The sequence below is a fragment of the Elephantulus edwardii genome, unplaced genomic scaffold (assembly GCF_000299155.1).
Source record: "Elephantulus edwardii isolate Elephantulus edwardi_28Jun2011 unplaced genomic scaffold, EleEdw1.0 scaffold00208, whole genome shotgun sequence".
In the NCBI taxonomy this organism is placed as follows: Eukaryota; Metazoa; Chordata; class Mammalia; order Macroscelidea; family Macroscelididae; genus Elephantulus; species Elephantulus edwardii.
This window is the reverse complement of record NW_006399958.1, coordinates 1,868,227-1,879,523: the sequence shown is the minus strand read 5'-3', so window position 1 is coordinate 1,879,523 and position 11,297 is coordinate 1,868,227. Positions and strand designations below refer to the sequence as shown.

The 11,297-nt window shown below is 50.7% G+C and overlaps 2 protein-coding genes across 4 annotated transcripts in view; both read left to right on the top strand.

Moving 5' to 3' along the window:
• The window catches only part of KLK11 (kallikrein-related peptidase 11), a 4,505-nt gene extending 2,637 nt beyond the window's left edge, over positions 1-1,868 (top strand). For 2 of the 3 annotated variants that reach the window (XM_006897287.1, XM_006897288.1), the window contains exons 4-6: positions 389-654; positions 1,221-1,357; positions 1,716-1,868. In XM_006897287.1, the coding sequence (XP_006897349.1) occupies positions 389-654; positions 1,221-1,357; positions 1,716-1,868 (556 nt within the window). Of the gene's footprint in view, positions 1-318; positions 655-1,220; positions 1,358-1,715 lie in introns of all 3 variants that reach the window. The other variant, XM_006897286.1, reaches the window with a different exon arrangement.
• A 2,828-nt stretch (positions 1,869-4,696) lies between these two features.
• Positions 4,697-9,884, top strand: KLK10 (kallikrein-related peptidase 10). Its single transcript, XM_006897285.1, has 5 exons — positions 4,697-4,787; positions 6,029-6,212; positions 8,424-8,701; positions 9,045-9,178; positions 9,732-9,884. The coding sequence occupies exons 1-5, from the start codon at positions 4,697-4,699 to the stop codon at positions 9,882-9,884; spliced, it is 840 nt and encodes a 279-aa protein (XP_006897347.1).
• Positions 9,885-11,297: the final 1,413 nt, after the last annotated feature.

Below are 11,297 nucleotides of genomic sequence, written 5' to 3'. Positions count from 1 at the left end.
GCAGAGATGAATGGAGAGAGAGCAGAGTCAATGGGTTGGCCGAGGGTGGGGGGGCATGTCTGGAGGGTGAAGGGTGGGGCTGAAAGATGGCATTGGGTCAGCCTTTGCGTTGGTCATGGGTGGGGGTCCAGGTGAGATGAAAGGTAATGGAATGCTGAAATGGAGTGGTAAGGGATGATGCTGGCACTGGAGCGGGATTGTGTATTGCACTGGGGAGATCTTGGATGGGGGGGCGTGTAGGCAGCAGATGGGAACAAGGCTGGAAGTGGAGCTATGTGTCTCCCTATCACGGGTATCGCTTAATTCTCCTGTCGTGTCTCACCCCCACATCCGCATCTCATGTCTCTCCCTGCCTTTTCCTCTCTGACCGTCATCTCTCCTACCTCAGCCACTACATAGTGCACCTAGGAGAGCACAATCTGCAGGAACAGGATGGCTGTGAGCAGACCCGGACAGCCACCGAGTCCTTCCCCCACCCAGAGTACAACAACAGCCTCCCCAACAAAGACCACCGCAACGACATCATGTTGGTGAAAATGGGGAGGCCAGCTCTCATCACTCGGGCAGTGCGACCCCTCACCCTGTCATCCCACTGTGTTACTGCTGGCACCCGCTGCCTTATTTCTGGCTGGGGCACCACATCCAGCCCCCAGTGTATGGGTTCCAAAGGGGAACATTGGGGGTCGTGGCAGGGGTGGGTGTGTGTGTGTGTGTGTGTGTGTGTGTGTGTGTGTGTGTGTGATGATTGGGAAGATTCCGAGAACAAGAAGAACTTTTAAGAGTGAGAATCATCATAACATAAGAGAAGTTTAGCTGGGGGTGTCATTGGTGGGATAATTTGAAATGAAGAGTATTAAAGTAAGGGCTGAGGAGGGTGGAGGCAGAAGCTTGGGCTTTAGAGTTAGACAAACACAACGCGTAACCCCAGATCTACAGCTTGGTGGTGGCAGAACCTTAAGTAAGTGGCTTCACCTTGCTGAACCTCGGTTTTCTACCCTCTAAACTAAGAATCGTTACACCTACTTTCCAAGGTGGCCTCAGAGAGCCTGTTGATAGAGCATCAAGAATTTACTCGATAATGCTATTATTATTATTGCTAGTGTTCCAAGCCGAGAAAAGAGTTGGCTGCAAACGAGGAGAGGGAATCCTTCCAGACAGAGGGTTCACTGTAGGGGGAAGGGGACCCCCACGGCCCACACTTTCTCCGGCTGTTTCCACAGTGCATCTGCCTCACTCCTTGCGATGTGCCAACATCACCATCATTGACCACAAGGAATGTGAGGAGGCCTATCCCGGCAACATCACAGACACCATGGTGTGTGCCAGTGTTCGCAAAGAGGGCAAGGACTCGTGCCAGGTCAGCGGGCAAGGGCCTGGGTCTCCAGCCGCATTCCTATCCCTCGTCTGTAATCATGCTTAAGTCTCAACTCCACCTCTCCTTGCATTTCCAAATTCATCCCTACTCCCAATTCCCATGGCCAACCTCAATGCAACCTCTACCCCAGCCCCCATTCCCAGGCCCAAACTAATTTTGAGCTTTAACCCCACCCTTATTCCCACCCCTAACTCCAAGCTCCTACCCAACCCTATCACTAATCCCAACTCAATTTTCAGATTTAACCTCAATCCCAATACTTGTCTAATCTACTACGTAATAATACTATGCCCAACCCTTTCCCTTTCCTCTGACTGGCCTTCTTTCTTCTCATTCCTAGGGCGACTCTGGGGGACCTCTGGTCTGTAACGGTTCTCTACAAGGCATTATCTCCTGGGGCCAGGACCCATGTGCTATTAGCAAAAAGCCTGGTGTTTATACAAAAGTATGCAAATACGTGGACTGGATCCAGAAGACCATGAAAAGCAATTAGCCAGCACCAGCTTGCCACAGCCCAACAACCTTAATCCTTACTTGGTGATCTGGTTCTTGTTCATTCTTTAAATACTATGGGACTAATTTAATCAGGAGCTCTGGTGGCTTAGTGGAAAGGAGTTGCGCTGCCACCCCAAAAGCACCCGGTTCAAATCCACCAGCTGCTCTGCAGGAGAAAAATGGGCAATCTCCTCCTGTGTGATTTTACTGCGTCTGAAAACCCGCTGGAGGTTCAGCTCTGAGTCGGGTCCAAGCCAACGATGCCAAGACTCTATATTTTTATGGCCTCCTTCGCTGCAGAGGGGAATGAGGTTTGGAACGGACGTGGAAGTTGGGATCAGCAAGGCCTAGCTTCAAATCTTGGCCATTACTAACTTGTGACTCCAGAAAACGATACCAGTTCTTTCGTATTGTTGACTGTTGTATCCCAAGTCCCTGAGACAGTTCCTGACACACACCAAGGGTTCAATAAACATTTACTGGGTGAATGAATTTTTTGAGTGCTTAGCCTTTAATATCCTTAACAGTGCCAGAAGTTGGTCTTGGAGATTTTAAATGTATCCATTAATTTAGTCTTCACAGAGGTGGGCACACCTGTGAAGGACACATAGAAAGTCACTTGGTCATGGTCACAAACCTTTAAGCAGAAGAACAAGGAAGTGAAGCTGAATGTGGCCTTTTAACTATAAACAACACGTCCTTGACTAAAGCAGAGTTTCCCCTCTCTTTAAAATTGTGTGTAGATGCAAAGTCCAGTGTCTGTCACAGAGTCAGCTTAGTAGAAGAACACCATCAGGAATTTTTCCAACCTTTGTAACAGGTAGTAGTTAACTCATCAGATCTGTGCTGCTGGCCCACTGGGCAGCCCATCGCCACGTGGGGCTGTTTAAATGGCAACGAAAATCAGAACTGCAGCTCCTCATTCTCTAGCCAGACACCTTTCAGATGGTCACTGGCCATGTATGGCAGGTGACGACAGAGTTAGACAGAAAATACTGAGCATTTCTGTCGCTAGAAAAAGTTACGTACAAATTCTGGGGTTCGTGCTCAATGGAGAATCCAACCACCAGTCCATGCAACGGGTAAGCCAGAGCTCCCTTGGATATTTCTCAAGGTTCTGCTCGGCCTTGCAGAGGGAGGAAGGTGGCACAAAGGTCGGGAATTGTACAGTAGATTTAGACAATGAAATGCTACCTAAAAGGTTGGCGGTTCAAGTACACTAGCCTCTTCAAAAGAGAAATATGAGTCTGGACTTCTGTCAAGACTCCAGCCTTGGACACTCAGTGGCTGGGCGGGAATGGGGGGTTAGTATTATTCATTCCTACATGATTGTTCGTAATGGATTGGGTTTGGACAGCTGTTCAGATGATTTACTGCGTGGCCCCTTCTTGGATGAGTCATCACTCATCTCCGAACTTTCCATTCCTCAACTGAAACGAGGGAGTTGGCTCCATCCAGGTGTCCTGTGATTCATGGGCCTGAGTGTCACCCAGAGACAACACAGGTGATGGGGAGGCCAAGGTGGCCACACACAGGTGGAAGGGAGCACCTTAATCACCAGAGGGATCTATCTATCCACCAGATACACATGCATGGATCCTGCTGGTCCAGCTCAGTGTTTGACGCATATCAGAGTCCAGCCCTCTCCATACCCTGCATCTGCAGCTCCTTTGACTTCGTGTCTCTTTTCCTGTTCTTGTGTTTCTTAGCCTTGTCTGGCCTTGGCTTTTCCCAGCATCCCTCTATGCCTATTACTTCCCTCTCTTATCTCTGTCACTGAGCCAGTCTCTGTCTCTCCCACTCTTTCCTTCAATCTATTTCCACCTGCCTGCCACCCCCTCAACAATCTGGCTTTTATTTGTTCAGGGGAGGTATGTGCTTCCTTGTTGATTTTTTTCTTTTTCCTCTCTCTCCGTCACCTGTCTCCAACGCCATCCCTGCCACCCTCAAGTCCCCTGGGGACCTGTTACTCACTCGTCCCACGGGCGGGGGGGGAGGCTTCTTGGAACAAAGAGATGGGGGGACCCCCCCCACCCCAGATTTGGCCGCAGTAGGGCGTTTCAGGGCATAGCACAGGGAGAAGCCTGTATTCCCGGCCCCTCCCAGGACAGGAATCTGGGCCCAGGTTGGGTGCCCGCCCCACCCAAAGTATAATTAGGGAGCGGGAAAAGGAGGGGGTGAGCCCCTGAGGGGCGGGTGGGAAAGCTTCCGGGCTCTTCAGAGTTAAAAGGGAAGGCCCGGCCTGGGGTCCTTGGGCAGAGGATTCAGAAGCAACCCACAGGCAGGGCAGAGGAACCTCTGGGTCCCCTCCCTCTTTCCCAGGTGAGGTGGGATGCGCCCCACCCAAGTTGGGGAGCATCGAGAAAGGATGGGTGTGGAACCTCGGGGCGCAGGCAAGGGACTTGGGTGAGCTTCAGTTTCCCCACCTTTGGGAGGCGGATTAGCGGCTCCTGCCCCTGCCAGCTCCCAAATCGAATCTCCTACTCCTTACCTGTGACGATGAGCCTACCTCCCCCCTCTCCGCCCGCGCACCCCGCACCGGGACTGCCAGAGTCCCCTGGGGCACAGGGAGGACGCGAGGACGCCACGAGGGGAGTCATTAGAATAATTGCTCCCATTACAATAAATCGGGCCCATCAGCCATTCGGGTCCTCCTGCCCCTATGATGTCTCTTGTACCCAAAGGACTCTGGTTCAAGATCCCCTTTCCCTCTTCCACCCCGACCCCTGGGCGGTGATGGTTCCAGGCTGAGCAGGTGGGTTGGCAATGAGGAGGCAGGAGTCTCTAACACCCCATCCTGCGGGCCCCCCACCGCCCTTCCTAGACATGAGACTCCCGCACCTCCACCTCTCCGCTGCCTCTGGAGCTCAGGCCATGAAGAAGCTGCTGGTGCCGCTGTTGATGGCGCAACTCTGGGGTGAGGCGGGGGACAGGGGGCCACGAGAGACCCTGGGGGCGGGGGGAAGGAGTGGAGAGTGGACAGGATATGTTCTTGCACTTCTTTTCTTGGGGGGAGGGTCCCAAGAAACACCTCGTGACCTGGAGCCTGGAGCAGGGTTAGCTCCCCTCCTCCAACTCAGCTGAGGCCCCCCTCACTCAGCTGCGCCCCCATTCCCTTGCGACCTCGCGACCTTTCTGCGCCACCACCATTCAACAATCAACAAACTCCCTTTTGCCTCTCCATCTCTTAACATTCTTTCGGTCCTTGTAGCTTTTGGTGACCGTCTCTTTCTCTTTTGCTCCAGGGCTCTCATTTCTTTTCCTATCGCTTGTCTCTGAGCGCTGTCCTTTTCTCCTTTCTCCTGCATCCTAAATCCGTCTCCTTCTTGCCCCACCACGTTGTATACCCTTCCCTTCCTCGTTCCTCTCCGTTCTAATCCCCCCTCCTCTCCATCCACAATTTTCTTCCATTCCTTGCATTCTGGTGCCGCTCATTTTTCCCACCGCTTCTATTCCCGCCCCATTTACGGGTCGCTGTGTTTTGTCCCCGCCCCTTTTCACCCAGCAAGGTTCTATCCCCGCCCCCTCTCATTCAGCGGGGTTCTATTCCCGCCTCCTTCTTTGCGCGCTGCGTTCTGGCCCCGCCCATTCTCATTCAACAGCGTTCTGGCCCCGCCCCCTGTGTGGCTTTTGCGCCTTCAGCAGTGTCCTATTCCCGCCCCCTGCTCTGTACCCCTTCTCTGGCCCCGCCCCTTCTTATTCAACAGCGTTCTGTCCCCACCCCTTCCCGACTTGAGCGTTCTGGCCCCGCCCCTTCTCCTCCAGCGGCGTTCTATCCCCGCCCCTTCCCTGCGCGCCGCGTTCTGGCCCCGCCTCTTCTCATTCAACAACGCTCTATCCCCACCCCTTCCCGATTTGCGCGCTCTGGCCACGCCCTCTTATTACCATACTACGTTCTGTCTCCGCCCTTCCATATTCAGCTCCGCCCTATTTCATTTCCCCAGTGATTTTTAAGTCTTGGCCCACTGACTTTCATTCTCGCGCGATCCCACAATTTCTCCCTAAAGCTCATCTGGTTCTGAGCGTGTCCTCACCTCCTCTTCTCCTGTAGTCCCAAAGCAAAGTTCTACCCTGACCCCAAACCCAGCCGCTGCCCTGCTCTCTCTGCTCTGATCGTCCCCCTGCTCTGATCGCCCCCCTTTCCCTCTTTCTCTCCAGCTGCGGAAGCAGCTCTGCTCCCCAGAAACAACACCGACACGGACCTCGAGACCTACAGCTCCCCGTGCGCGCGCGGCTCGCAGGCCTGGCAGGTCTCCCTCTTCAATGGCCTCTCCTTCCACTGTGCCGGCGTCCTGGTGGACAAGAACTGGGTGCTCACGGCCGCACACTGCTATAACCACAAGTAGGTGGAGTTGTTGCGGAGAGACTAAGGGGGGAAATCTGGAATACCTGTGGGATGGAACTTTTCCCAGCAAGATAAGGGGTTCAGTTCTTACACTGCCTCCTGCAGGGGGCGAGGTGAGGTTGCGTGGTGGCCACCAGGGAGCGGTGTGGTTCTTCTTCACATTTCTGGACTCATCTCTCGCTGATCAGATAGTCCTTGGTTTCCATTTAAGTCGTAGTGGTCTTGATCGCAATGAGAGTTATAAACAGAATCAATCTCTGGTGGAGCAATTGATTAAGTGCTCCAATGTCAACTGAAAGTCGACTTATCAAACCCACCAAGGGAGAAAGATGTGACAATTTCCGTAACAATTGCAACCTTGGAAACTCTAGGGGCTGTTGTACTCTGGTTACATCGAGTCATTATAAGAATCGACAACATACAACAACAGTGAGATGCAGTTTGTTAGTTCAGCTTGTGGTGGCTTGTGTGTTGCGATGGTGTTGGAAGTTTTGCCATCAACATTTCAAATATTAGCAGTATCATCCATGGGGGACAAGTGTCACCATGACCAAGTAGGGAGAAAGGCTTGATGGGCGTACTCCCCCAAATTAGGTAAATGGGAGTATTCTCAAGACTAGACGATGAGCCCCTTGGGTTGGAAAGCAAAAACCAAACCCACAGCTATTGGGTTCATTCTTCTGACTGATAGCACCCTTGTGGACCTTGAGGACAGCTCCAGGGGGCCCTGGTTTCTATGACTCTACAGAAGTAGCCTGCTTCCTCTGGAGTTGCTGGTGCGTTCAGATTATTGATCTTTTGGCTAGCAGCTGAATGCTTTAACCACACCACCACCAAAGCGCCTTCCTTACATTGGTGGTGGTTGCTGTTAGGTGCAGAATCAGCCACAATTCATAGCTACCTAATGCTGCCCTGCCCTGCTCCGTCCTCATGCTTTCTGTCATGGGTCTTCCTTGCCTTTGCTGGCTCTCTATCTCTCTCAGCATGATGTCTCTTTCTAGGAACTGGTTCCTCTTAAAAATAAGAGAGTGAGATGAAGTGTCACAAACCTTGACTCTAAAGAACACTCTGATTGTGCTTAAGTAGTTAGAGGGCATCTAAGCTGGTAGGCCCTCAAAAGACACAGGAGTTCCAGCAATGAAACTGAGCCCCCCCAATCATCATACAGATGTCAGTGTGTCATGTTGTCATATCTGAGCTCACCATGAGAGAGACGGAGCCAAACGCCCAGGCGACTCCCCACAAAGTTGTGTGCTGCTGAGAGCAATTAGGATCAAATGCAGTTAGGAGTTTGAAGCTAGAAAAAATGTTCACCTTATAAGCCACCCCTGGGTGGAGGGAGAGTTGGGCTTTGTCCTGACCGCCTGTCCTCAATTCCTGAAGAACTCAAGCTCAGAGACTCAGTCGTCTGTCTCTGTAATGACTGAGAGCTGCTCTAACAGAATAGCACACGTAGATGGCGTTAAGAAGCAGAAGTTTATTGTGTCACAGTTTAGGAGGCTAGAGGTCCGAATGTGGAGCTTGGATCAGGGCTGTGACTAGATTAAGTATTGCTCCTCGGCTGCCCCTAAGGAGAAAGATAGGGAAATCTGCCTATCTAAAGATTACAGCCTTGACCATCTTGTAAAAACTCACACCAGAGTCTCCTTGCAGAGGACTCAGGCTCCAGCTGTGGCCACCACATAGTGGATTTTGTATAAGAAATAAAGTGAATTAAGTTAAAAAAAAAAAGATTACAGCCCTGGAAACCCTATGGGGCAGCTCTATTTTGTCTTATAGGGTCACTATGAGTTGAAATAGACTGAACAATGGCGAGTCATCCCACCATAGTTCCCTTACATTGGAGCAGAACAGAGACCTCATGAGGAGAGATTACATCATCACATAAATGCCAAATTACACCTTCACTCAGATGCCAGATTACATCATCACTCATTTGCCGTATTACATCGTTACATAACTACCATACACTTTAAGAATCATGATCCTGACAAATTGACACATTTTCGGGGGACACAATTCAATCCTTGACAAGGTCCCAGAAATCCTACATCCTTCCGTCCCTCCTTTCTGACTCAGAATTCTGAACCCTATTCGCCCCTCCCTCTGGCCTCAAATGTGTGCTTCCCATTTCTGCCACTATCTCCTTCCATACCAGGGGTGCAATCTCAGTCCCTTCTAAGTTGCCTCCATGTGATTTCCCCCCAGAAAGCCTCTGTGGGCTCGGGTAGGAGATGACCACCTGCTGCTCCTCCAGGGCGAACAGCTCCGCCGGACCACTCTCTCCATCATCCACCCCAAATACCGGCAGGGCTCAGGCCCCATCCTTCCCAGGCGCTCTGACGACTACGACCTCATGTTGCTGAAGCTGGGGAGACCTGCAGTGTTGGGGCCTCGAATCCAGACCCTGCGCCTGCCCTACCAGTGTGTCCAGCCTGGAGAGCAGTGTCAGATTGCTGGCTGGGGCACCTCATCAGCTCGAAGAGGCAAGAGCTGGGACTTTGTGTCTTGGGGACAAAGGGACAGAGGAAAGAGAGAGGCCCTGAGCAAAAAGGAAGCTGGAAGTCTTGACTCCTGGGTCTAAGGAAGGAGGCGAGGTTGGAGACTTCCTGGGTCTGAGGGAGGAGGGAATTGAGACCTGGACTCTGGGGTCTGTGAGAGCTGGGAGATGTGAGCTAAAGGCTCAGGTTCTTAGATCCAAAGGAGGAGAAGGAGGAGGCTAGGGGCTGGGCTCGGCTCTTGGTTCCTGAGATGGAAAGAATCTGGACTCCTGGGTCTAGAATTGTGTGGTGCTGAGCCCAGAAGTTACGTGGCTTCCTTTCTCATCAGTGAAGTACAACAGGGGCCTGAGATGCTCCAATGTCAATGTTCTGAGCCAGAAGGAATGTGATGTCTTCTACCCTGGCGTGGTCACCAACAACATGATGTGTGCTGGACTGGATCAGGGCCAAGATCCTTGCCAGGTAGGAACTGGTCAGGGAGGGTCTCTGGAATCATGGGAGAGAAGATATGGTGGCTATGAAAAAATAGAGGACTCCCACCCCTGTCCCTAAGACCATAGCACCCATCAGTCCCAACTGGTTTCTCAACAATATCCTCCACTCTACATCCCAACTCCAATCCCTTCCCCAACTTGGCTTCTATTTCCTCACCCCCAATCCCAACCCTAACTTCTTTCCTAGCCTTATCCCTATCTTCAACACCATTCCCATCCTCACACCATCCACCGAACTCATTCTCAACTCCAGTCCCATCCCATCTCCATCTCCTGACTTGCCAAGAACCACAAACCCAATTGCACCACATCTCCGTTTCCATGCCCCAATCCAACCTCTAAAGCCCCAAGTTCAATTCCATTCCCACTCACCAACCTTCAATCTAATTCCGACCCCAACCCAACTTCATCTGCTCCCAGGTACCTCGACCCCAGCTCTTTCCCCATAACTGCTTTAGCCATAAAATTTAGCTCTCACATTGGTGCGCTAATGTGCTCTCTCTCCTTCCTCCCGTCTCCAGAGTGACTCAGGTGGCCCCCTGGTTTGTGATGAGACCCTGCACGGCATCCTTTCATGGGGTGTTTACCCCTGTGGCTCTGCCCAACATCCAGCCGTCTACACCCAGATCTGCAAATTCGTTCCTTGGATAGAGAGAACCATACGTTCCAACTGATCCAGATGTTCATGGTCTTCTTTATCCTCTGCCTCCTCCCTCCGGCTCCTCCTCTTCCTCATCTGTTCACATCTCTCTTGTTCCCTCTCCTTATATGGATTCCCCTGTGTATACTGCACATGAAAATGGTACTAATATTTTGTTCCCAAACACCAAGGAAGAACTCACTCCTTAGAATAACCAACCATATAAGGTGAAAGGGACAGCATTTGACCAAGGTCAAAGGGACAGCATTTGACCAAGGATAAAACTCAGAAGGCAGAAAGGGGTAGGATAGAAGGGCTAATGGAAATGAGAATCATAGGGAGGAGGTGGGAAGAGTGAAGACACACTGTAGTTATTGCAAATGTTATAAAACAAACTGCTATGAATGGTTGTATGGAAAACCAATTTGCATTGTAAACTTTGACTCCAATCACAATAAAATCTTTTTTTTTAAAAAAATTGTTCCAGAGAAGGGAGGAAGTTGGTCACCTGGTCTCTTAAGAAAAGTTACTGAAACTACGGCTGTGTGGTTTGTTTAGAGAAAAGTAAAAGAACTCATTGCCATCGAGGCAGAAGCCACTCACAGCTGGCCCTCCAATGGGTTTCTGGGCCTGTAAATTGCACAGGAAGAAATCTCCCATCTTTCTCCTGAGGAACTCCCAGTGAGTTCGAACAGCCAGAGAAGAAAAACCTTTGAGTTAGTAACACACAACTCCTTATAGATTATGCCATCAGAGTTCCCTGATTAAGAAGTATGACTAATAAGCAAAGAGTTAGAGGTTCAAATCTCTCAGCCGCTCTGCTTTAGAATGCTGTGTCAGAATGCCTCTATCGCTGTGTGACCTCTTGGAGCCTCAGTTTCCTCATGCAGAAATTGGGCACAGTGAAGTATCTGCCTCATTGCTTTGAAGACCGTCTATGACATAACATAGATATAGAATCATTATGATAACTTAAAACACTCAAATGCAAACCCATTGGTGTTGAGTTGGAACCAGTGGATTTTTCAAAGGTTGTAAATGGCACAGGAGGTTATCCATCTTTCTCCCACGGAGCAGCTAGTGGATCTGAACCACCGGCCTTTGGTTTGTCAGCCCAACATCTTACTAGACCACCTGAGCTCCCTCGTAATTAGCATATGTGAAAAAAAAAGCATTTAGCACAGTGGGTGGTCTCTAGGGAATCAGCTTTCAGCTAAACAAGACACAAGCTTATTAAGTGGAAAAATAGCAAGCACCTGGAGGAACAGGGGTCCAGAACGACTGCATTTGCCAAAACCACACAGCTCATAATGCAGGGAGTGCAGGAAAGTATGAGTGGAAATGAGGGACACAGAGAGGAAGGAGAAGAGTGCTGTTACACTGAGGGGATTGTAATCAATGTCACAAAACGAAATGTGCGTCAGTTGTTGAAAATATCTGCCTGTAA

Coding starts and splice junctions, on each gene's coding strand:
- KLK10 (XM_006897285.1), top strand. CDS start 4,697: ATGAGACTCCCGCACCTCCACCTCTCCGCTGCCTCTGGAGCTCAGGCC. Junction 4,788..6,028: donor GTTGATGGCGCAACTCTGGG/GTGAGGCGGGGG, acceptor CTTTCTCTCCAG/CTGCGGAAGCAGCTCTGCTC. Junction 6,213..8,423: donor GCACACTGCTATAACCACAA/GTAGGTGGAGTT, acceptor ATTTCCCCCCAG/AAAGCCTCTGTGGGCTCGGG.